This window comes from Arvicanthis niloticus, chromosome 3 (assembly GCF_011762505.2).
Source record: "Arvicanthis niloticus isolate mArvNil1 chromosome 3, mArvNil1.pat.X, whole genome shotgun sequence".
In the NCBI taxonomy this organism is placed as follows: domain Eukaryota; kingdom Metazoa; phylum Chordata; class Mammalia; order Rodentia; family Muridae; genus Arvicanthis; species Arvicanthis niloticus.
The window spans coordinates 77,174,301-77,197,947 of NC_047660.1; the positions used below are offsets into that span (position 1 = coordinate 77,174,301).

A 23,647-nucleotide genomic window follows, 5' to 3' on the forward strand; every position below is an offset into this window, starting at 1 on the left:
TTGCTGTTTGCCTAGAAGAGGAGACTGACACTGGTTGCTTCTCACAGACAGCATCTATTCAGGACTGTCAGTAGCAGAGGGACCACACAAGGGCCAGTTCAGGGATGGGATGGACAGGGAGAACAAGACTCTGCCTTGAGGGGGCATGGTCTGGGGGAAGAGTCCTGGATAGAGCAGTGTCGTAGCTCACTCAGGACAGCACGTCCAGGAAGCTAGGCTAGGAGAGATCAGCCAGGGTCTATCCACGCTGACTGGCCTGCAGTCAGTCCCGACAAAGTGGTTTAGGTTGTGTAGTGATGACATCTCTTCCCCACTTAAAACTCTTCCTCCTGTGGTCTTCCCTGGAGGTCTTTCAGAGTTTGTGCCTTAGTGGGCCTCCTCCCGACTCACTGGCAAGCTTTGCCTATGCTTCCTCCCAGGCACCCAGCCCTCAGCCCTGCAGCTCTCCTTTCGGAACTTTTGTATGGGTACTGTTATTTATTTTTTTTCTCATTGAGGCATTAAACCCAGGGGCCTGTGCATGTAGGCATGTGTTCTACCACTGACCTACATCCCAGCTCCTATGGCTGCCATTATTGTTCTTCTAGTCACAACAGCTGCTCTTATGCCACAGTACACTCTGCAACCGCTCTGTCCTAGATACTCTCTTTCCAATCAGTCCAGCTGCCACCCTGTTCCACTGTCTCAGGGCCACTTATCACCACACCCTGTATAGATTCTCATCTGTCTGCCTTCTACATGAGTGAAAGGCTGCCTTTCAAGTTTACCACTGTTTGCCCTTGAAACCAGAACAACTATTGGGGCATAGTAAGTGCTCATTAAAAAATTTGCCAAACAAATGAATGGGGTGATCCTGAGCCCCTTCTCTCATTTTTCTTAATTTCGGGTTTCTTTGAATACCAGGGTGAGCTCACACAGCATCCTCTAAGCCCAGTTCTGCTTCCTCAGCCCTTTTCTAGGTAGCCAAGAGGCTTCTCTGTTCACAGGCCTCCGTGTGAATAGCTCTCTAACCAGGAGACTGGACAGCTGGTACTCAGGATAGGATAGGTGCCTTGACATACCTGGGTGACAAGCTCTGGGAGCCAGCATCACGGGGCACAGGTGGAGAGCCGCAAGGAACCACCCTGTGGCTGCGCACGGTATAAATGGGGTTCCTCAGAATGGAGCTCACAGTAGTGCTAGGAGTCATACTCCGGGGAACAGTGCCTAGAAATGGGCTGGGTCAGAACAGTGGTTCCAGAACACCCCGACAGCGCTGGGCTGGCACCCACCCTCCCACAAACACCAGACAGTCGCAGTCTTTAAGGAAAAGGATTCTAGGTAGACACTTTTAACCACCAAATTTGCTGTATGGCTTTGACCACTGGCCTTTCCCCAACCATAAAAGATGACTGAGCCATGACAATGAGCCAAGAACATATCCTTCAGAGACAGGACCAACAATCACAATTACGGGCTGAATATATGCGACAATATCCCCTCTTCCCAAAGACTGGACATCCCTCTGAGCCCATACCAACCCTGCTCCAAGTTCCTGTCCCAGCAGCTTACCCACAGATGGCCGGTTGGGGTAGAGCAGGGGGTTGCCATGCCGGCTAGCATGCCCTGGTGAGTACGGGGACCATTCCTGGCCCTCAGGGGAGAGCTCTCCACTGGCTGGAACACACGCCTGTTCCTGCAGAATCAAAGGCAAGAACGTCTGCTGGAGAAAGGAGTACTCAGCATGTTTGGAAGCTGACTTCTGCCCATGCACCAGCTCCTCCCACTCAAGCTAAGGAGAGACCAGTAGGAGGAGACACTGCCCATTCACACTGCCCGACATCTGCGTTGACAAAGGGTTTCCTCTCCAGACCCATCAGAAGACAAACGCAGAGAAAGAATCTATCTTTCAAATAAAGATTGTGGGAATGGCAGGTGGGAAGGCATGTCTGAGACAGGGGGAGCAGCGTTCACTGTGCCCCAGGAGTTTCAGCTCCAAGCAGTCTCCCCTTCTGGAAAGGAGCACACCCCGTTGGTCTGCCCAACTACCAGCTTCATGTGGACCATCCATCTCCCCCTAATGTCCTGAGGCAAATTGGTCACTTAGCTTTTTTTAAAAAAAAAAACAAGTTCAAAAACTTTTTTAGAAAGCAAAACAAACATTATGTTCAGGTAAGTGCTCTCTTGGTGCCATTTCCCACTGCTACGAATGCCCCATGGCCCTTTCCCACCTCCTAGAGAGGACTGTTGCTCGCGGCCATCCACCTGCCACCCTATGCACTCCTGGAGGCACACACCAACAACAAAGGCTCTGTACAAGCCTGGGAAACTGTGTGAGCTCCTATACAGGCTCCCATCCCAGCTGCTCCAGCCCCAGTCCAACCTCTACCTCCAGGAACTGAGCAGGAATCACTACTGGAGAAATCTTGGGCCGAAAACTGGGGGCAGACTTTGGCCGGCGCCGCTTCTGCCCCAGCTCATCTACTTTCTGGGAGGTGAGGTCTTCATCACAGGGCTTCTTGGCAGGCAGGTAAGAGGTGTCTCCGTCTCCTTCAGAGTGGTAGCTGGAGGCAATGCGGACCCTGGCCTTCCGAGGAGGTGAAGCATGCATGGGTTCACCGGGGTCCATACTGAGAGGTGGGGCACTTGGAGGGCTTGTGGAAGGTGAGCTGCCCACCAAAGTGGCTTCTGACTCAGAACTGGTCTCCAGCCTATGTTGGAACTTGATAGAGTCACTTCTCCTGGGGGGCTTTGGGGGTGTCAGAGACCCTACCCTCTTGGAGGGCTGGGGGGAATGAGTAAGGCCAGAGCCTGGAAGCAAGTAGTCTATTTTGGGGGGCGTCTGTGGGCGCTTGAAAGTATTTGGGTCAAAGATGGACTTTCTTTGCTTGGGTTTCTTATACACAGAGAGCTTCTCAGGCCCTGATGTGGAGCCAATCACAGCCTTGGGCCAGGTCCCACCACTATTGGAGCCCTCAGGATCTATCTTGTCCAGGGGAGCCTCTACTGCCCCACAGGGGCCCACCTCAGTCACAAAAGACAGCAGTGGCCGCTGGCTCTGCACGTCCACTAGCCCATAGCCACGTTCTGCAGAGGTATCAGAGCGGAATGAGTTCAGACTACGCTCAGAGGTACTAGGACAGGTCTGAGGGGAGGCTGGAGAGGAGGCTCCGGAGAAGGGCTTGTGCAGAAAAGAACTGCTGCCTCCAGAATGTGCCAGCTCCTTCCTGTCCTCCAGACGATCAGTGTAGAAAATGTCTGTCTGCGTGGAATTATTGTGCTGTAACAAGTTCCGTTTGTTATGCGACTGGACCTCTGGGCCATGGGCTCGGCAACTCAGCACCCTATCTGAGTCCTTGATATTTTCAAAGATGTTCTGGCCACTCCATGAGGAGCTCTGGGGAAACACCTGAGCCAGGGGTGCAGAGGGACAAGAGAGAGAGAGGGTGAGATACAGTTGCTTACAACTGCCATTGGAAACCATCTCCAGAATGGAGTGGTTGAAAAGAACAGCCACAGCTTCTCGGCAGAGACAGACAGACAGACAATGGGCACAAACAGATGCATGTACATACTAGTGTCTAAGTTTTCTAATGAGCCTAGCTATGCAAAACTCATAAGAGCAATAAAACCCTATTGGCTTTGAGCACTTGTCTGCAGCCACCTGCACACTGTGTAAGAATCATTAAGCATTAAGGTAAATTATTCATGGTAACCCAGGCAACGGAAAACTAACCAGGGCTAAGAGGAAAGCTCTCGTGTCACAAGAAGACTCAGAAACAAACAACTGTAAGTGAGCAAGCCTATGTGAAAGGGGGGCCCAGCTACACAGTACTCTAGGAAAGGCAGAGGTCTGGAGACAAGAAAAGGATTGGTGGTTCTTGGGTGCCTAAAAAGAAGTAGAAATGACCAAGAACACAGGAGACTTTCAGGGCAGTGAAAATACCTGTGGAATACTTTAAAGATGGCCACGTGTTAGTATACATGTGTCCAAACCAGCAGCTCTCAACTTGTGGGATTTACCTTAAAATCCACAACAGTAGCAAAACTACAGTAATAAAGTTATAAATTAGCAAGGAAAATAACTTTATGGTTGGGGGTCACCACAACATGAGGAACCATTTAAAGGGTTACAGCACTAGGAACGTTGAGAACCACTGGTACAAACCCACAGAATATACAACATCAACAGTGAAACCCCCATTAAGCTAGGCAGCAGTGACAGCGCATTGTCTGTACCAAATGTACCACACAAACGCAAGCTGTCAACACCAGGGGAAAGCTAAGCTGGAAGGCCCACATAAAGGAATACACAAGAACAGTCTGCCAGCCCAGATGTTCTGTAGACTTAAAACAGTCCCCAAACATCTATTAATTTAAAAGAGTAACTTAGAAAACATCTCATAGTGTACTGGACAGACTCATGTTTCTAAATTTCTATTGGTAACCTTTTCAACTGTGTAGGAAAGTTGATATATAAGTATAATGAGTGTCCATACACCCACTCACCAGATTCAATGATTTTACCAGATAGCTTTTATCATCTTTATCAATGCTGACATGAGGAACACGGGAAAGGTACATATATCTTGGTATTTCCTCAGCTAACAACTTCTGAGTGAACTATCACGGATGGCCATTCTCCACTAAATCCCAAGGTCACTGCCGGGCCTAAGAAACCTATCTCTAGGACCATCAGACTATCCAGTCCCGTGTGAAATGTGCCCAGCTGTTCTCAACAGTACTATTTTCCAATCAATCAGTTTTCTTATACCCTGCATTTGGAAATCAATATAATTTCCCCCAAGGATCCTGGTGCTCTTTAGAAACAGCTCAGGAACAAGGAGCCGAGGCTTCTTCTCACCCTCACAACTGTGGCAGAAGTGCCCAGTACCCACCTTCAAGAGGGAAAGGGTCAAGGAGTCTTGACAGCTGCGCAGCAGAGATTCACATTCATTCAGAGACTTATTGTCCAGTGCAATACCGTTGATCTAGGGCCAAAGAGAGAGCTGGTCAGGCCTATTGATGGGCAGCCTCAGTGATCCCAGGCTGCCTGGCCACGGGCTGGCCCACCTGCCAATCCTAGGACTGTTTATGTAAGGAGCCAAACTCAGGGATTAGTGGAAGAAAACAAGACCCTCCCCAGCAGCACCTGGGCCTAGATAAGTATCTTCTGAAGCAAGTGGAACACAATCCTAACATCACACTGGGTGGGACCAGAACATAGGGGACCCCGAGGAGACATCCTACTGTATGATACCAGTCCACTCCTTCATTCATGAGTGGCCAAGAAATACATCTGCCTCCTGAAAGTGGGTGGAGAATGAAAAGGAGAACACAGCTTTGAGAAGCATTTGTGACACAGAAAGTACCACATGAAAGGAAGCACTGCCATTGTCAAAGAGAATCAACACCCTCTCCTGGAATCTGTCCTTACCCCTCACAGACATAGTCAAACTTTCTCTAAAAAAAAGCACCTGGCATGATGAATGCCTATGTATTGTACATCCAAGCCATGGAAACACCTGGTAGTGGAAAGAACTGTTGGGACCCAGTACACTTGGAGGCCGTCATAGGTGATGTTGAGTGAATAGAGCCTTGATGGAGTCACATACTGTATGATGTCACTCACAGTACAACTTAACTGCCAGCGTGAAAGACTGTGTGTGCAGGAGGGGAGCTATGAAGAGGAGACAGAAGGGGAACCTGTCTGATAAAGAAACAGTTCTATGTGTCTGAAAGATAACTAAATGTTTTCTGATTGAATCTGAGGTCTGCTCCAGAGAAGGGAATTCAAGCCTGATATCATAAACCTGGTCAAAGCTCACTGCTTTGGAGGTTGTTTTGCTAAATAGTCACGTTGTCAAACTACCTTCTAAATACTTATGTTTGTATCTCTGGTTTTATGCTGCTTTCAACCTCAGCCAGAGAAGCCTCTTTCTGCAGGGGACACTGGTTAATGTATTGACCCATAGCTGACCAAAGTGGAGAGAATAAACAGCTCCTGAATGATCAGCCTTAAATTGATCATCTATATCAATTACCCAAGCCTCAGAGAACACAGAGAACTGGAGACAGAGAATTTAAGAGGGGAAGTTGTGGAGCAGTGCTGTGAAGCTCTGTCATCTGAACAAGACATGGCAGTTGTGGGTGGGAAGTTGTCGGGGGAAGCAGGAGGGGATCAAGGTAGATTGTATACATGTGTGAAATTGCCAATGAATAAGTAAAAGATATTTTTAAAAGTCTCACACAATACAAAGTCATATCAAAATGCTCAACTGTGCCAAGACAGTGCTACATTATGATATTATAGCTCCAATGTATGACATCGCAATGCTCCCATGTGCCAACAAAATACTAACTGGTACCCCTCACATCGCTGTTCTTAAATAATTTTACTTTCGACTGAGTTTCTAGTGGTTCACAGTGTTGTCATCGCTCCACTAGAATAGCACATTGCTTCAAAGTGGCATCACGATGCTCCATGATGCTGTCTAACCCTGCATATGACATTACGTGATATCAGAATGCTCTACTGTGAAGTGATATCAGAATGCTCTACTGTGTTTTCACAGTATGCTACCACAGTGCTATATAACACTGCTCAGTTGTGCTGACATGTATCATCATAGCACAATGTTCAGTAATGCTGACATGTCACGTTTTTATGACATCACAATGCTCCACTGTGCCCTCCCAATACTGCACATGATATCACTTTTTAAAAAAATTCAAAAACAAGAAAGGACAGATGATTCTTGAGGAGCAACTCTCAAGGGTGCCCTCTGGTCTCCACATGTTCTGAAACATGCATATGCACATCTGCATATACATGTACCCACACAAAGACACACACTGCCACCTCCACACATGAAAAACTAAAAAGAAAAGATCTACAGAATGTGATTACATTGGGAAGGGCAGTTAATGTGCATTTCCTGGCACCTTGTCTCCAGTTTTAAGACCTTTCCATGTGACCATGCTGTTTTTAAGCACTGGTTCTCCTCAAATCTGAGGAACATTGGCAAAGTTGTGTAGTGATGAGCTCTCTCCATTAGGTTCTGGTAAAGGCTGACAGGAGAGGTTACTGGTAGCCATCGAGCACTGTTTATAATTGAAAAGATGCCCACACTGGACTGGCTAGTAACATAAGCTGACATCCCTGAGGACCCACATGGGGGCTGAAGATGTGCTTTGTAGACAGCTTGCCTAACATGCATGAGAGTCTACATCCTAGGTTCCATCCCCAATACCACTGACTGATTAAGTATATCAATTTAGAAGGAGCCACAGAAGGATCCAAAGACATTAATCTCTCTAGGTCATGAGGTCAAAAAGAAAATGCAAGGGGAACAAATGAGGATGTTACAGTGCCAAATGAGCTATAAAAAAAAGCTATAAAACACAGTAAAACCAGAAGTGGGCATGCTTGAAACAGTGCTGAAATAAACACAGTAAACTGTTAACCATGGGAACCCATAGATGGCTCCAAGAAGCAGATGACCTGCTGTCACTACCACCTTGTACAGAACTAGAATTTTACATGTGTGCCATCAAAAAGGACATGTGCTTCCCACATAAGCAGGTTGGTCTGAAAATTGACACATGCAAGCCCTGATACTCAGAAAATGCTGACATTTCTCGTTTAGTGCTGAGATTAGGGTGTTCAGAAATAGCAGTACTACAGGTGAGGCTCACTGTGGGACCTGGGATAACAGCAGATGGTGATAACAACTACATGTCATCGAAAGGAGGCAGTTTTAAGGATGCATAGCTGAGCAGTCCAGCCTTGTGAGGTATGTACCATTAGTGAAGACTGACTTAGAAAGCACCCATGATGTAGAATGCAAACCGCAGATCCCACTGTTGTGTTTAAACACAAAGCTAGAACCCTATACACGCACCTGGGCTGGAGCACCTGCCATGTGAGGGCAAATCTCTAGATGTGGATTCAAAACAGAAGGGAACTACTACTTTTTGCTCTATGTGGTTGTTTTGTTTTGTTTTGTTTTGTTTTGTTTTAAATCATGGGACCATTTTATAGCAAACAAGTTTTATATTGGTAACTTATGTTCATTCTCGGAAAAGTGTCCATTATAGGCATGCACATATTAAGGAATGCTTAAGAAAGGCTTGATTGCCTTTGGTGTGCAGCAGCAAAAAAAAATGATTCTCTTCTTCCTTCTAGACTATTCTAATGTTCTACAACATTCACTGTCACAACAACTCAGCACTTTCGTTAGAAAAAAGGGATTATTTTTAATGTTCATACAGTACAATACCCATGACCTCTTATTCAAGGCTCCTGGCCTACGCATAGCAGACAGCTCACTCTGTTCTGCTGACTCACCGCAACAATCCTGTCTCCCACGGCGAGGGACCCCTCTTTGGCAGCCGGGCTTCCAGGCACCACAGCGGCAGCATACACTCCATTCTCCAAACTGATGCCACTGTCTGCAAGTCACAGGAGGGCACTGGATGACCTGATCTGGCTGCCCCATGCCAATTCTGCTGACTAAATTTATCAAAGGGACTGAAACCCATTCTGTGCCATCCCCACAGGGAGCTCATCACACCCCTATTTGGTGAGTCAGGCACCGAAGACCTCCCACCAGGAGAGCGCCTGGGCTGCATTAAGACACCATCAGCACGCATTCTTGGGAACAAGGTGATCCTGCAAACACAATCTCCCTCCAGCAGACAGGATGTCTGCCTCATCTTGAGGCCTACTACCTTTCTGTCCACTGAGGTTGATATGCAGAGGTGTGACGACCTTCCCACCAAGGGACTTCCTCCGCCTCACAACCATGTTGATGGCTCCCTCTCCATTGAGGAGTGCCTTGATGGCCTGTTTCTTGTCCTTGTTGATGAGGTCCACGTCGTTGATTCTCAGCAGCCAGTCGTTGACCCTGAGGAGGGACAAGGTCAGGCACGCACCCACTCAGAGCCTGGGACCGCTAGCTGCCCCTTACTACCATGCCCATTTCCGGGCTCACGTGTCAGCGAGTAGGTTCCCTGCATCCAAACTCATGAGGGTTGCAGCCTCCAGAGTACACAGCTATAAAACCCATGGATGCTGGCGTCAGGCAGATGATGACGTTAGGCAGCCTTGGCTTCAGATCCTGACTCTGCCACTTACTAGCTGTGGAACTTAGAGTTTCTGTGTCCTCATCTATAAGGTGGGGCAATATTTGTACTTGCTTCAAATTATAAAGATTAAAAGATACAGTGTGCACACCAGTACTTGGCAGTAGTTAGGACAGTGTATCACTTTATCCTTTTCAACATTTCACGGGACGAGCAGGCAGTGCTACATCCTGCTCTCATCACATACCCCTGAGCCCTGATCTCTCAGAGAAGCAAAATCACAGCTCCTGCTACCTGAAGAAAAGCCAGACTCAGGGGGCACCCAAGAGATGGTCTCCTTTAAGACCATTCCAGCTGAGCTTGTAGCTTCAGATAGCTCTGTGAGTCCCCTGATGCTTGGATATGTTCATTTTGCTGCTAGCTGTCCTCTTTGAAGTATTCTACATTGGGTGGCAGGGCCCCTCTTGCCCTCCAAGGGCTGGATCTCCTCAGCTCTTACCTTAAGCGACCATCAGCAATGCTTCCTTTGTCCACTTTAGTAACAAATATTCCACAATCCCCTGGGAAACAAGGCTCATTCACGCCTTCTGCCATGTCAAACCCAAGTGCTTTCAAGTCAATATCCTCCTGTCAAAATAGCACCAGCAGATCTTTACCAAGCAGAGAGTAGAAAGACCCTAAACCCCAAGCGAGGCACTCGGTCCTTGAGATAGACATGTCTGAAGAGCTACACCTGCCTGTTCTAGGCACTGCAAATATCCTCGTGAGTATTGCCCCTGGTCTTTCACTGGAGCCTCTGCCTTGGATTTGTCACACCACCATGAGACACAGAAGTAATGTAGCCCAGCGTGGATTGTGTGGTTAGTCTTATGTCAATTTGACATAGGACAGAATCACTTGGGAGATGGAAACCTCACTTGAGAAAACGTTTCCATAAGATCAGACCACAGGCAAGATTATAGGGCATTTTCTTAATTAGTGATTGATTGATGGGGAGGGTCCAGCCCATTTTGGGTGTGGCCGTCCCTGGATGGTAGTCCTGGGTTCTATAAGAAGGCAGGCTGAGCATGCACTCCTCCATGGCCTCTGCAACAGCTCCTGTCTCCAGGTTCCTGCCCTGTGTGAGTTCCTATTATGACTTCCTTTGATGATGAACCAAGATCTGGAAGCATAAGCCAAATAAGTCCGCTCTTCCCCAAGTTCTGGTCATGGTGATTCATCCCATCAATAGCAATCCCAACTGGGATGGATGGCTGCAAGGAAAAGATGCTTTCTACCTGGGGGAGGTAGCCAATGAAACAAGAACCAACAGGGCATCCTCTACTGCCCCAAAGACCTCACACCCAAGAGAGAGGACAAGCACAACCACCCAAGGCAGCTCACCGTCTCTCTCTCAAACTCCACAACTTCTGTTTCCCACTCCATGGAATCAGTGTCAATGGCTGAGTCGTGGGAACTGTGGGCCATCAGCTGCCGGAACCGGGCCTCCTTCTCCAGCTGGCATTCCATCTGCTCCCTGTGAACAGAAGAACTATGGCAGTGGCCCTTTTAAAAGAGAAACATCTCACCAAATCACAGCTCAAAACTAAGGCAGTCACTCCTGAAAGTGAAGCAGGGATCTTTCCCCTGGGTATTCAAGCTTCCTAATAAGCTAGGATAAAGCTTTTGTGAATTATCAGTGGGGTTCCATAGTAGTGTTTTTAAACACAGAAACTCTTCCCAAATTTATCTAGAGGTTTAAAGCAATTTAGGTCAAAGACCAGCAAGAGGCCTAGAAATGTAGCCCAGTGGTAGAATGTTTATCTAGCATCTACAAGGCTCAGAGGTAGAACTATGATGGTTAGTGTTTTGTTTTGTTTTGTTTTGGGGACAGTCTCATTGTATAGCCCTGGCTATCCTAGAACTTGCTCTGTAGACCACACTGGTTTGAACTCAGAGATCCTCCTGGCTATGCCTCCCAAGTGCTGGGACTAAAGGAGTGTGCCACCACTCACACCTGGCTGATTCATCTTTCTTAAAAAACAAATTATAAGTAGGGAGACACTCGAAGGTGCCCAGGGCAGCCAAAAGCACTGGATCCCCATGGAACTGGAGTTACAGGGATGATGAACTGCTGATAAGAGCACTCCACAAGAGCAGTGCATTCTCTTAATAGCCTACCCATTTCTCCAGCCGAGGCGTTAGTCTTGACTATCAACTTGATTCAACTGAGAAATGCCTTGACTAATCGAGTGTGGGCGTAGTATGAGGGCATCGCTAGAGACAATGAGATAATAAGGGCTCTAACTTAATCTACAGATCAACCCTTCTTTGATTCCTAATATGACAGCATTATTGGGAGGTGGTGGACAGTAGAAAGTGAGGACTCTAGAGAAGTGGAGTCACTGGGATCATGTCTTTGGGGTGAAACCATGCCATGCCCCAACTCGTTCTTGAAGTCCCTGTGCTCTCATAGTAGTGTTTTTTAAACACAGAAATTCTCCCCAAATTTATCTAGAGGGTTAAAGCAATTTAAGAACTTGCTCTGTAGACCACACTGGCCTTGAACTAGAGATCCTTCTGCCTCTGCCTAGAGGTTTTAGACCCCATTAAGTGAACAGCTATCTACCACCACATGCATTCCTAACACCATTGTGTTCTTCCCAGAAAACTTGGGGTCAGGCAACCATGGGCTAAGATCACCAAAACCATGAGCCAAAAAATATTCCTCCTCTGTTGGGTTGATTGTGGCAGGTTCTATGTCGCAGACACAAGAAAGGAACCAATTCAAGGACGTCCATCTAAAATTCAGGAGGAAGAGATTTAGGCTAGCTAATGCTATCTCAGAAAGGAAATACAAAGTGAGGGATGGTGACAAAGACATGTGGATAGACGAGCACACTGTGCAAGCCTGATGACAGAAGTCCCATCCCTGGAACCCCCATTAAGTAGCTCGATATGGCGCCATGTATCTGAATTTCAGGCACTCCTACAGTGAGATGGGAGGGTGAGACAGGAAAATCACCCAGAGGCTTGCAGCCAAGCCAGCCTTGAGTAGACTACATACAGAAAATAGAGAAACCTGTCACACACATGTTCTCTCTCTCTGTCACACACACACACACACACACACACACACACACACACACACACACACACACACACAAGGATAAAGTTTTAAAGAGATTTCCAGGAGAGGAGTTACTCAGTTGAAGACTCCCTTTCTCTAAAGCAGCTGCAATGGGGTTTGTGTGAAGACACACAGATCAAAGGTATGGAATAAGGGCCCTGCAAATGCCACCAAATGATGCAAAGGTACAAAAGTAATTCAAAAGGACAGACTTCTAGTTATGATTTGAGCAGGTCAACATCCACAGTTTACCAAGGGAGTAGGTGTGGCTGGAGAGATGGCTCATGGCTAAGAGCACTGATTGCTCTTACAGAGGTTCCAACTTCAATTCCCAGCATCTACATGGTGGCTCACATCCATCTTTAACTCTAGATACTGGGAATTGGACACCCTCTTCTGGCGTCTGCTGGCACTTGCATTCATACATATATATAAAATGTTAAAAAAACTCCCCTCAAGTAAACCTCATACCCTTTTAATTACCTCAAACTATATCATATATTCACCTGTAAGACAGAACACTATAAAACACTTGAATGAAGCCATGTGGCACATTCCAGTAACCCCAACACTGAAGAGGTTGAGGCAGGAGAATGGTGAGTTCAAGGCCCTGACCCGAAAAGTCAAAGGCTAAGGGTGTCGCTTGGTGGTAAAATGCTTGATTAGCATCAAGCTCTGGTTCAAATCCCAGGTCTAGGGCAACAAACAGCCTTAATGGTAAAGGTTAAATGAGAGGCTTTTTAGATACAATACGTAACAGATTTTTTTAAATTAACAACTTGAACTTCATGAAAATAAAAAAACTAACTATAGGGGAAACTCAGGAAAGAAGATGTGGAAAAAGACCAAGAATGCTTATTGGTCTATGACTTATTAAGTGACTGACACCACTTTCTAATATCTGGGCCCAAGCTGCCTTAAGTCTATCCACACTGGCTGCTGACATAAGGGACCTGCTTTTGTCTCCCTATGGATAGGCTACTAGGCTTGCACCTATGGATAGCTGCTCCCAGGCTATGAATGCTTATGTAGCCTCCTATTCCTCCTTCTCCCACCAAAACAGTGAGGTGCCACCCAATGCTCCACAGTGATGCTCAGGATATTCTGCCTGTCACCACAAGGGCTATCTATGCTTCTCCAGACTGAAGGTCCCTAGGGCAGCAGCAGGGACATCCTTAGTAGCAAGCCACCAGTGAGAGAATTTAACAGAGAAAAGCTGCAACTGCAAGCACGATAAACAGACAGAAGCCAGTGTTTTTTCTATGCTCTGGCTCAAGTAAAATGGAGACTCTCCTTCCATACCACTCTGGAGCTTCCAGAGTTTCCCTTAAAATGGGCGTTTCTGTCTTTTCTATTCAGTGCTAGATGAAGTGAAAGACTTGCAGGTGCCATGCTCTACTGATAAGTTATACTCCTGCCTGGTGGGATCCATGCCCAACTCCATCCCTTGTTCCTGGGCAAGGGCCTGCCAGGTTGCCTCTAAAGCCCTGGACTACTTAAGAGTCTCCAGCTCCCTCTGGTGTAGGTTATTTGATAAATGAAGCTATTGATCTTGGTAGATATCACCGAATGGAAAAAAGGGAAACTACTACCCGCTTCTGGAAGGGTCTGCTCACTGTGAGGTATCAATGACTTCTTTGCTTGCATATGTGAATGCCCCGGTGGCCTCTTATCATATCAGCTCTAGAAATGTCACATGATGAGCAGAGCCACTGCCTCCCAGGTAGTCTGAATCTAGACTAAAAGAGTCATTGGGCTCTGCCAATTTCAATTATAAACTCTGAACTTTATATTTTCCATCTGCAGCTAACTGGCCCTCTTGGAGGGTGCTGTGATTGAAAGGAAGGTGCCCAGTAATCCACACAGCCTTACAAATGGGCATCTACAGAACATGAGTAGAACAGACTACCAAGCCCCAGTGACAATTCCCTGGAAAACTGTTACTTCACTGCTAAGTGTGTCCCTCTCTGTCTGTCTCTGTTTCTCTGTCTCTCTGTCTCTGTTTCTCTGTCTCTCTCTGTCTGTGTGTGTGTGTGTCTCTCTCTCTGTCTCTCTGTCTCTCTCTCTGTCTCTCTCCCTGTCTCTCTGTGTAGCTCTCTCTGTTTCTCTCTCTCTCTCTCTCTCTCTCTCTCTCTCTCTCTCTCTCTCTCTCTCCCCATATGCACTCTTAATACAGTATGCAGTATGACGTGCTTGGTTAGTGCTGTTTGCTTTGTGCCTCTCCTGGGCCAGGAAAGAAGCTCAGTACACTTCTTGTTGAGTGAATAAAGGAAATAAGTGAACTATAAATGGTGCAGGCATGTCCACCCCAAATGCATTCCTTCCCATGTGCCTTGGCATTAGGTGCTTGTCCCGTCTCTATGAGCTTATCAATGGGCTGGTGCCATCTTCTGTGGACTACCAATATTCAAACCCATTCCATAGCCTAGCACAGTGAGGCAGAGTAAAGGGACATGGACAAGTCCCTACTCAGTGCACTCAAGGACGCCCCACCTGAAAGGGAGAGGGGATAGTCTAGACAGAAGCCCAGCCCAAGCAGGTAACACCCAAGCCTACTTGAGTTCCTTAAGCTCACGGCTGACGTCATTCTTCTGCTTCCGAGTGTCATCCAGGCTACGAAGGGCTTCTGCTAGCTCACTCACAGCTCTATCTCGCTCTCGCCTCAGGTTGTCACACAGGGTCCTGGTAGAGAAAGCAGAGGTCAAGGTTACTGTGAATGGCAAGAATGAAGAGCTTGTGGTCTGTAACTTACCACCTGTCAGCCCCAACCTCCTATACCACAATGTTCCTCCTATACGTATTTTTAACATCTATCTTTACCTCCCTGCTAAGGCACAAGCCTGTCCCTTTTACAGTCTCAGTGGTGTTCCAGAATCCCTCAATGACCATCTTACTGTACCTTTCCCACCATCTCTGGTTCTGACCCGGCACAGGATCTTACCCACACTCCTTTGCTTCCATTCAAGACCCTCAGAACTGAAACTCAGGGACATTGTCTGCCTATTCCTTGTAATTCTCCAGACCAAGGCCTGGCCACACCCAAATCCCTCTACAGAGAAGGCACCCAGGCACTACCCCTTCCATCCGCAATGCTCATACTTCCTTCCCTGCTGAAGAAACTGCTCAAATGGGCCTGGGAGACTTCCTTCCACCCTGAGTGGCCTGCATGTCCCATGACAGCCTGAGTCCCTGGATGTCACTTCCATGTACTGTCCTGCCCTCTGACCTAGAGCCCCTCCTAGGTCTAGACACACAGAAGCCTCCTCTGAGCTCTTGCTGCTTGGGAACCTAAGATGCTGGCACAGTAGATGTCTAGCAACAGACAGGAAACAACAAAACACATTTCACAAAAGTGGCTTCTAAAGACAAAGGTGGCTTTGACCTGAACACAGTTCACACCCAAGATGTCTAGAAGAGCTGGGCAGTGGTGGTGCACGCCTTTAATCCCAGCACTTGGGAGGCAGAGGCAGGTGGATTTCTGAGTTCGAGGCCAGCCTGGTCTACAGAGTGAGTTCCAGGACAGCCAGGGCTACACAGACAAACGTTGTCTCAAAAAAACCTAAAACCAAAACAGCAACAACAACAAAAAAGTCTAGAAATGAATCAAGAAGGAAAAACAATAGAAACCTTTAAAGCCAAGAGGTGAGGTGAGAATCAGTTGAGGAAGAGAAGGGAGGAACCACAGTCCCTGTCTCCTTCTCTGGACACATGGCCAATGAGTGTGACCCTGCCCACAGACCTCAGTACCCAAGAGCACCCTTACCAGATGCTGTCACGCCCAAGAGTGCCCTTACCGGATGCTGTCACGCTCTGCCACAATCTTGTCCCGCTCCTGAAAGGCCCAGTCCCGCCGGCACTTGGCCACATCTGCTTCCTGGAGGGCTTCCTTCAGCTCCTGGCACAATGCCTTACACTGCTTTCGAAGGATTTCCACCTCTTTGTTGGCTCTCCCAGCATCCATGGTCACCGTGTCTTTGATCTAAGGGAAAGAGGTCCGAATTGCAAAGCTTACCAGCTCAGAGGTGGGGCTGGGGGCTCAAGGGAAACACTAAGCCCAGGCACTTACAGCTGAAACACTCCAGCAGTTGTCTCCCTGTAGGGCTCTCACTGAGCATAGAGTACATCCACAGAGAACTATGCTGGAGAATGGAGTAACTCATCCATGTCTGCCTCTCTTTGGTTCCCACTGGGCTCCTCAAAATTCCTAGCCACTGAAAAAATTACCCTAAAAAACACTGTTCCCCAGACACTTCAGTGAGATGGGGCAGGGAGATTAAAGGCAGCTGTGGAACTAGAGAGCCAAGGCAGGCCGACTGACCTCTGCCAAAGCTCTCGATTTTGTTGATGACACACTGCAGGAATCTGGCAGTGACGCACTCACAGTCCTACCCTTGCTGAGAGACCACTCTCACCAGTCACCCTCTCTCTGACCTCTACACCAGTTCCCAGCCTCCAGGAACTCAGTTAGAGGTCTCACTTGGCCATCCTTAGTGGTTCAGAGGCCCCAGGTGCTGCTGAAGTCTGTGCTTGGGACAATATGGGCTGTTTTAGAAGCTCCTCACCTGAGAAGGGGCCACCAAGAAGACCTAGGGGTTACACTCCACTCCCCAACAGGTACACTGCCCAACCAAGGCCCCAGGGAGAGGGTATTAGAGGTGTGTGGCAGAAAATATGGCTTCCAGATCGGACAGTGTTGCTTCTTTTTGGACACCTTCCCTCTAAAGCACCATTGGCTGCACAGCCGAGCTGTGCTCTTCAGGGAGACACAACTGCAGCCAGGGACAGTGGGAAGGCACTGCCAGTCATGGTACTGCAGATAGCCCTTCTATGGCACAGTGTTCCACTTAGAGGAACAAGCAAGACCTGGGGAGAACTTCACAAAAGGAATCTCCATGAAGATACTCTACGATCGGGAAACCAAATGAACCAGAAGGCCTACCCAGCTAATCCCAAACAGGTGACCAAACAGCCATTCCCCAGAACCACATCACACCTAAGAAGCACAGGTCTGACTTCCTCTTGGCTAGTGTTAAGTCGGGGTATGAACCTAGAACAATGTGCAGAGGGGCTGAGAATGTCAACTCTGGTGGCAGCAGGTAGGAGTGGAGCCAGGGGATCTCCCCTGCTGCTTGCTGACTCAGAACACTGCCTGGAAAAGATTCCTGCCTCAGCTGACAAGCCGCCTGTCACTCAGCCAGCACCCCCTGCATAGCCTCAGAGGACTGACTCCAGACTAAAGGGCATGCTTGACTGCCTGAGTGCTGAGTACCAAGGGCTGAAGGCTGAGGCTCAGACGTCAAGCCTCCACATTAACCCACATTAACGGTGTTCACTGCTGGCGGCCAGCACCAGGGGGTCCTGGGTACTCTTCATACCTCTCTGTGTACATGACCACAGCCTCAGAAATCGGAAAAGTCCCACGGAGCAGGCTTGCTGTCTTATCACAAGCTCACCTTATAGGTATTCAACATTCCATGACCTTTTTAGTCTGGTGACCAATTTGGTCATTTTCCAAAGTGTTTTCTGTTTGTTTTGTTTTCTTGTCTTGTCACTGTGGTTTTCTGACTTGATATTTACATTCCCCTCTCCCGCCCCATTTGCAACAAGAATATACTCAGATACTAGGACACAAAAAAGATCAGATTGGGTTATCTAGGGCATTTACCAAACTCTAGTGCATTAAGTTGACTTATTGAAAGTTCCTTTGTAGATTGGCATGGTAGTGAATGCCTACAATCCCAGCACTTGCACTCAGGAAGCAGAGCCAGGCAGATCTTTGTGAGTTCAAGGGTAGCCTGGTCATTCCAGGTTCCAGGCTAGCCAGGGGGAGAAGGAAGGAAGGAAGGAAGGAAGGAAGGAAGGAAGGAAGGAAGGAAGGAAGGAAGGAAGGAAGGAAGGAAGGAAGGAAGACGGTTCCTTTATATAAAAGGTTCTCTTTTCTAAAATTTCAAAGTTGGGTGAGGCAGGTAAAGCAGATGATATTGCAAGCAAGGCCCTGTCCCCAACACACACACACACACACACACACACATTGTTGTACTACATGCTCTTCTTGGCAGTGGCCTTCACCTCACTGGTGGTCTAAGGAACACAAATCCCTCTGTATGGAACTGTCATTAATCCTTTGCCTATACAAACAGTTACATGGGCGTATGCTCATCCCAAATGGGCAATAATAAAATAGATTCCTGTCATCCCAACTCTGTGAAGACACAATTGCTAACTGTGATTTCTGTTTGTGTCACTTGAAAATCATCCCTCAAGGACAGATGTGACTATCGTAGTTTGTAGACTACAGAGGCAGAAAAAAAAGAGATGAGAAGTCATGTGACTGAGGGGGCTCAGACTCCAGTTCAGCCTCAGTCCCTCTCACTCTCCAGTGCCCCACCTCTACCTGGGTACAGAAGGAGCCATTGCAGGTAGAAAGGCCACTAGTGGGGTGACTAATCTTGGTTGTCAACTTGACACACATGAAAAGAGAAAAACACACAATTGAAGAATTGCCTTCATCAGATTGGTCTGTGGGCATGTCTATGGGACATTTGCTTCCTTTTTTAAATTATTTTTTTAGATTTATTTATTTTTTTTTTTTTTTGCTGTATGAGTGTGTGTGTGTGTGTGTGTGTGTGTGTGTGTGTGTGTGTGTTTACGTATTTGCCTGCATATGTGTATGTGCACTGCATGTGTCCCTTGTGCCCACAGAGCCAGAAGAGGACACTAGATCCCTTACAATTGGAGTTACAGATGGCTGTAGGCTGCCATGTGGGTGCTGGGTCCTCTGGAAGCCGGTGCTCTAAGTGCCGAACCATTCTCCAAGCCTTTGGGACATTTTCTTGATTGCTAATTGCTATTGAAGGGTCCAGCTCACTATGAACAGTGCCATCTAGGCAGGCGGTCCTGAACTATATGTGAGCCTGGGAACAAGCCAGCAAACATCATTTCTCAGGGGCTCCACTTCAAGCTCCCGTTCTGTTGGGGCTCCTGCTTCAACTTCATTCCCACAAGGAAGACTAACACCTGTAAGATGAAACCAACCCTTTCTTCAACAAGTTGTTTGGGGTCATGGTGTTTATCACAGTAACAGAAAGAAAACGAGACAGGTAGCCTGGCTGTCCACACCCCCATACCACCCACCCTGCCTCGTGCCTGGTACACAGTGATCTCCGCAGAGCGACCATGCTAATCTTCCTGACCTTGCTTCCACTTCTCACACACCACTTTGCTCACCCGCATCCTAACAGACTTTCACAGAAAACGAGAAGCATAGAAGCATGAATCAAGAACAGTTCTGAGAGGGGTAGGGGGATAATCTAGTATTCCTAAGTGTAGAGACTCTTTTCAAAGCCACAGCGTGACCAAAGGGCAGATGGCAATCTCCATGCCTGTCACCTGGCACACCTGGACCAGAAAGGACATTCATCAGTAGTGAGGTACAACTGGCCAGGCAGAAAGGCACATGGGAGTTAAGCTAAAAGGCCCAGTCCTGCTGCTACTGAACACCTCAGTCTCCAGCTCTTAAGGGACTATCCCAGAGAGCAAGGCTTTAGAACAAGGCGTAACGCTCAAGTCAGCAGAAAGCTGTGCACTCAGGAACTTGGAGTGTCCTGAGAAAAAGAACCAGACGCTCCTTTGAGTACACAAATGGCTGGTGGACAGAGGCCCTGAGGGTGTTCTCCTGAACCCACGAGGCTATCAGTTCTATGCAGCTAAGAACTCAAGAGGGTCTTGGGACCTTGTTCACAGAAAGTCAGTCTGAGACAATTGGAGATGCTCTCCACGTGACCAGAAAGAACAGCACATTCCTCCTATAATCAAGCTATGTTATTTTGAAACAAACAAACCAACCGACCAAAGTAGTGTCACAGCACAGGCGAGACAAACATAGCCTTGTGACTTACTATTCTATTATCATTTTATAGATAGACACAATATAGCCTTGTAACCTGGCACCTTGCCCCCATGTGCATGTCCTCTGATGTAGTCCTGTACCCAGGACAATGGCCAGACATTCTGACCCATTTCTCCTCTGGACCCCAGACTAATGTCAATGCCAAGCCTAAGCTCCGAAAAGACCCAAATGGTTATCTCACTACCCAGCCTGTGAAGAGAAGCCCCTGGCGCTCAGACCTTCTCCTCCAGCCCTCAAGAATTCTGTGGCCACCTTCCCTGCTGGACCACTGCCTACCTGCCGCAGGGCTTCCATCTCCTCGCTGGCCGCCTTCTTCTCGGATGTGCTGCTCTTGAGTTTAGACTCGGCCAGCTCTACCTCTGTCTGCAGCTTGTCCAGCTCAGAGATGACCTGGTCACGCTCACTCATGATGAGCTTGTACTCGCTGTACACAGCATCACGCTCCTCCTTGTACTTCTCTGACTCCTTGGCGGTTTTCACCTGCTTGCTCCTCAGCTCTGTGAGCTCAGACTGCAGCAGCTCCATCTCCCACTGTAGGTCCTTGTTCTGGGCTGTAGCCTTACTCAGCTCATGGTGGATTGTCTCAAACCTGGGGAGGAAAATGTGAGGTGGGAGGGGCGGGGACCTGCCATGTCAGCTGTGAGGCTGCTACCCCCAGCACCAGCCCTGCTGTGCGAGACAGTCAAGCATAAAATTTTGACTGAGGTCATTCTCACCCCCAGAGAGAATGGTCACGGAGTACTAGTGCCCTGGGCCTGGAATGTTTCTCAGCCTTTAACAAATGCCAGAAGTTGAACTGAGGACTACATGCTCTCTACTCTACTAGAAAGAAAGAACAGCACATTTCTCCTATAATGAGGCTACATTACTTTGGGGGAAAACACACACACACATATAGCCAGAATCACAGCACAGGAAAGACAAATGTGGCCTTATGATGGCTTATTAATAACAACCACCTCATTTTATATTATAGATAGACCTAATATAGCCTTGCAACATGGGCACCTGAACAAGGTCATATGGCTAGCTCAGACCTCCAACCTAGAAGGCACCTTGTACCCAGGCAATATGCAAGACACAGCCTGTCACACTAGAGCAGCATTTCCTGAGCTGTGTGCCTAAGAACACCAGTCCTTCAGGAGCTCCAGCAGCAAACAACAAAAGCCACATCCCCTGAATCCTGCAGCAGAGACACCATTCTGGGCTCAATCTGGTAATTTGTAAATCTACTTATATCCAGAGACTTTTCACAGGAAACTAATGAACACCACACAGAGAGCCCACACATGGTAGAAATGTGCTGCTTGCAATACTATCCAGGGTGGGAATCACATATCTAAAAACCAATGGTTCCTAATAAAAATGAAATTTCAAGGGACATACTGCCCAGAATAACTACCTTTCCCATTTGCAAGGTGCATGGCCACTATGGAGAAAGAGGTTTATAGGGAAATCCAAGAGTCAGGGTGCTCAGGACACAGCAGGATGCTCACACGAGGGGAAAAGAAATAATTTCAAGGCTAGTACAGTATCAAACATAATATTCTCATTGACTGGGGCACAATGTTCTGAGGTAGTTCTCTCCTGGAAGTTTTGTAGACAATAAGAAGCCCACAAAGGACAAGAGCCTCAGACAAAGAACCCAACTTACTACCCCTAACATACATTGCCCTGAGGCCAGCCTGGGCTCCTACCTCCTGAGAGAGAGAGCACACTGGTGCTGTAACTGGATGGCCGTGTCCCTCTGCTGGGTCAACATCTCCGTCTGCTTTTGCAGGCGCTGGTTCTCCTCCCCGAGCTGCTCCAGGCGGCTCAGGTCTGAGTTGTGCATGGCAACCTTCTCACTGTACCTCTTCCGCAGAGCATCGTAGTCCTTCTTGACTACCTCCAGCTTGTCCATGGCCGTGTCATACAGCTTGTTGAGGATCTCTGAGGAGCCATTGTGCTTCAGCACCTGAGGACACCAACGACACGTGATTACTGAGGATCAAGGTGGACAGAGCAGGTATCTCCTTTCTTCTAAGAAAGCAAGAGTCCATCTCAGCCCTCAGAGGGTGGTGGAGAGAGAGAGAGTGTGTGTGTGTGTGTGTGTGTGTGTGTGTGTGTGTGTGTGTGTGTGTGTCTGGTGCTGCACTCACAGGGGGCTGATCCATTTAGATTCATTCCTTCTAAACATTTGTGTTACAGAGAAGTCCCAAGTCCTATGAGGCAAACATTCTAGGCACAGGAAGGCTACAATGGCCAGCCCGAGACTTTTGTTTGAACCTGATGGTGATGGTGAACTGTTGTCAAGGTGAGACCAGCCCATAAGAAGTCTGCAACTTTGTTCCCTACTAAGCAGAAAGGAACTGTGACCAGCACCCAGGAAAATCTAGATAGATACTGCCTGTCTGCTGTGCACACCTCCATACTGAAGATCAAATGTATCTGGTGTGACTCCCCTGGCAAATGATATGGGAAACGGACCTGATTTCCCCTAAACTTACGTGTCCTTTTTTCTTCCCTCTGTTGATTTTGCCATGTGTCCTATGTCTACAATTTTAGCCAGTGGGAACCATTATATATTGAGTCTTGCTTTGGAGTCCTAGCAAGTCACAGAACCTCAGAGATGGCATTATGGACTTTCTAAAATGAGGGCATAAAATATCCAATATTGTTCTAGGCATTGTCAGTATAAAACAGGAGAGGAAGCAACTGTGTCTTATGGTCTGTTAATCTCAGTGCCAGCACCGGGGGAAATGGACCCACCTATGGAACAAGAACAATATCTTCCTATGTTAACATTGACTTTCAAGAAAATGGAAAAAAGAGAGAGTACCAAGTACAGGAGGATGCTTCTGAGCATCACAGAGTCAAAGAGGAAGGTTGTAAGGGAGGCTACCATTGGGGCCGGCTTTCTAAGAAAGTGATTTCTAAGTGAAGATAAGGGAGACAAAAAAATTGGCCAAAAAGCACAGATATAGCCAAAGGCAGGGATGCAAATGAAAAGGCTATAGGGCACACACACAGTGTTATGCAAAGAGAAGCAAGAAGAGGATGCAGACTAGGTAAACACAGCACACACAGAGGCTTACAGAAGCATGCCCAAGTCCAAGGCTCAGGAGGTAGGCTGAACCCTGAGGATACAGCAGACTGCAGGAGTCTAGAGAACATGGTAGAGCATGCCTGTCATCCCAGTACTCAAGCAGGCTGAGGCTGCAGCAGTGCTAAGTTTGAGACTGGACTGAGCTACACAGCAAATATGCCAGCCTGACTGTGTAGCCAAACTCTGTCTCAAAAACAATAACCAAAAAACAAAACACCAAACCAACCAAACAACCCCAACCAGAAAAACAGAGAATATGAGCACAAGAATCCATCCTACTGTGAATTATAGGAGCTGAGCTTCACTGGGGGTGCTGTGTAAGAAGAGAAAAACAAAACAAAACAAAACACTCTCAAACCTGAGAAGACTGGGTGTTTCAGGGGTTGCCTGTTGAGCACCACTCAAAGATCTTTAGCCCTTGGTGACTCACCACCTCTGTGGGTTTGCTTCCTTATTTCTCAAATAACAAGACAAA

The 23,647-nt window shown here is 47.6% G+C and overlaps 1 protein-coding gene across 3 annotated transcripts in view; it reads right to left on the minus strand.

The window, feature by feature from the left end:
- Dlg5 (discs large MAGUK scaffold protein 5) overlaps positions 1 to 23,647 on the minus strand; it is a 130,272-nt gene that overhangs the window by 22,753 nt on the left and 83,872 nt on the right. For all 3 annotated transcript variants that reach the window (XM_076931258.1, XM_034497620.2, XM_034497618.2), the window contains 12 exons: positions 21,782 to 22,041; positions 20,361 to 20,673; positions 15,970 to 16,154; positions 14,732 to 14,857; positions 10,450 to 10,582; positions 9,566 to 9,693; positions 8,713 to 8,888; positions 8,330 to 8,433; positions 4,878 to 4,970; positions 2,369 to 3,388; positions 1,552 to 1,675; positions 1,062 to 1,206 (listed from right to left, as the gene is read on the minus strand). In XM_076931258.1, coding sequence (XP_076787373.1) covers positions 1,062 to 1,206; positions 1,552 to 1,675; positions 2,369 to 3,388; positions 4,878 to 4,970; positions 8,330 to 8,433; positions 8,713 to 8,888; positions 9,566 to 9,693; positions 10,450 to 10,582; positions 14,732 to 14,857; positions 15,970 to 16,154; positions 20,361 to 20,673; positions 21,782 to 22,041 — 2,807 coding nt within the window. The remainder of the gene's footprint in view (positions 1 to 1,061; positions 1,207 to 1,551; positions 1,676 to 2,368; positions 3,389 to 4,877; positions 4,971 to 8,329; positions 8,434 to 8,712; positions 8,889 to 9,565; positions 9,694 to 10,449; positions 10,583 to 14,731; positions 14,858 to 15,969; positions 16,155 to 20,360; positions 20,674 to 21,781; positions 22,042 to 23,647) is intronic.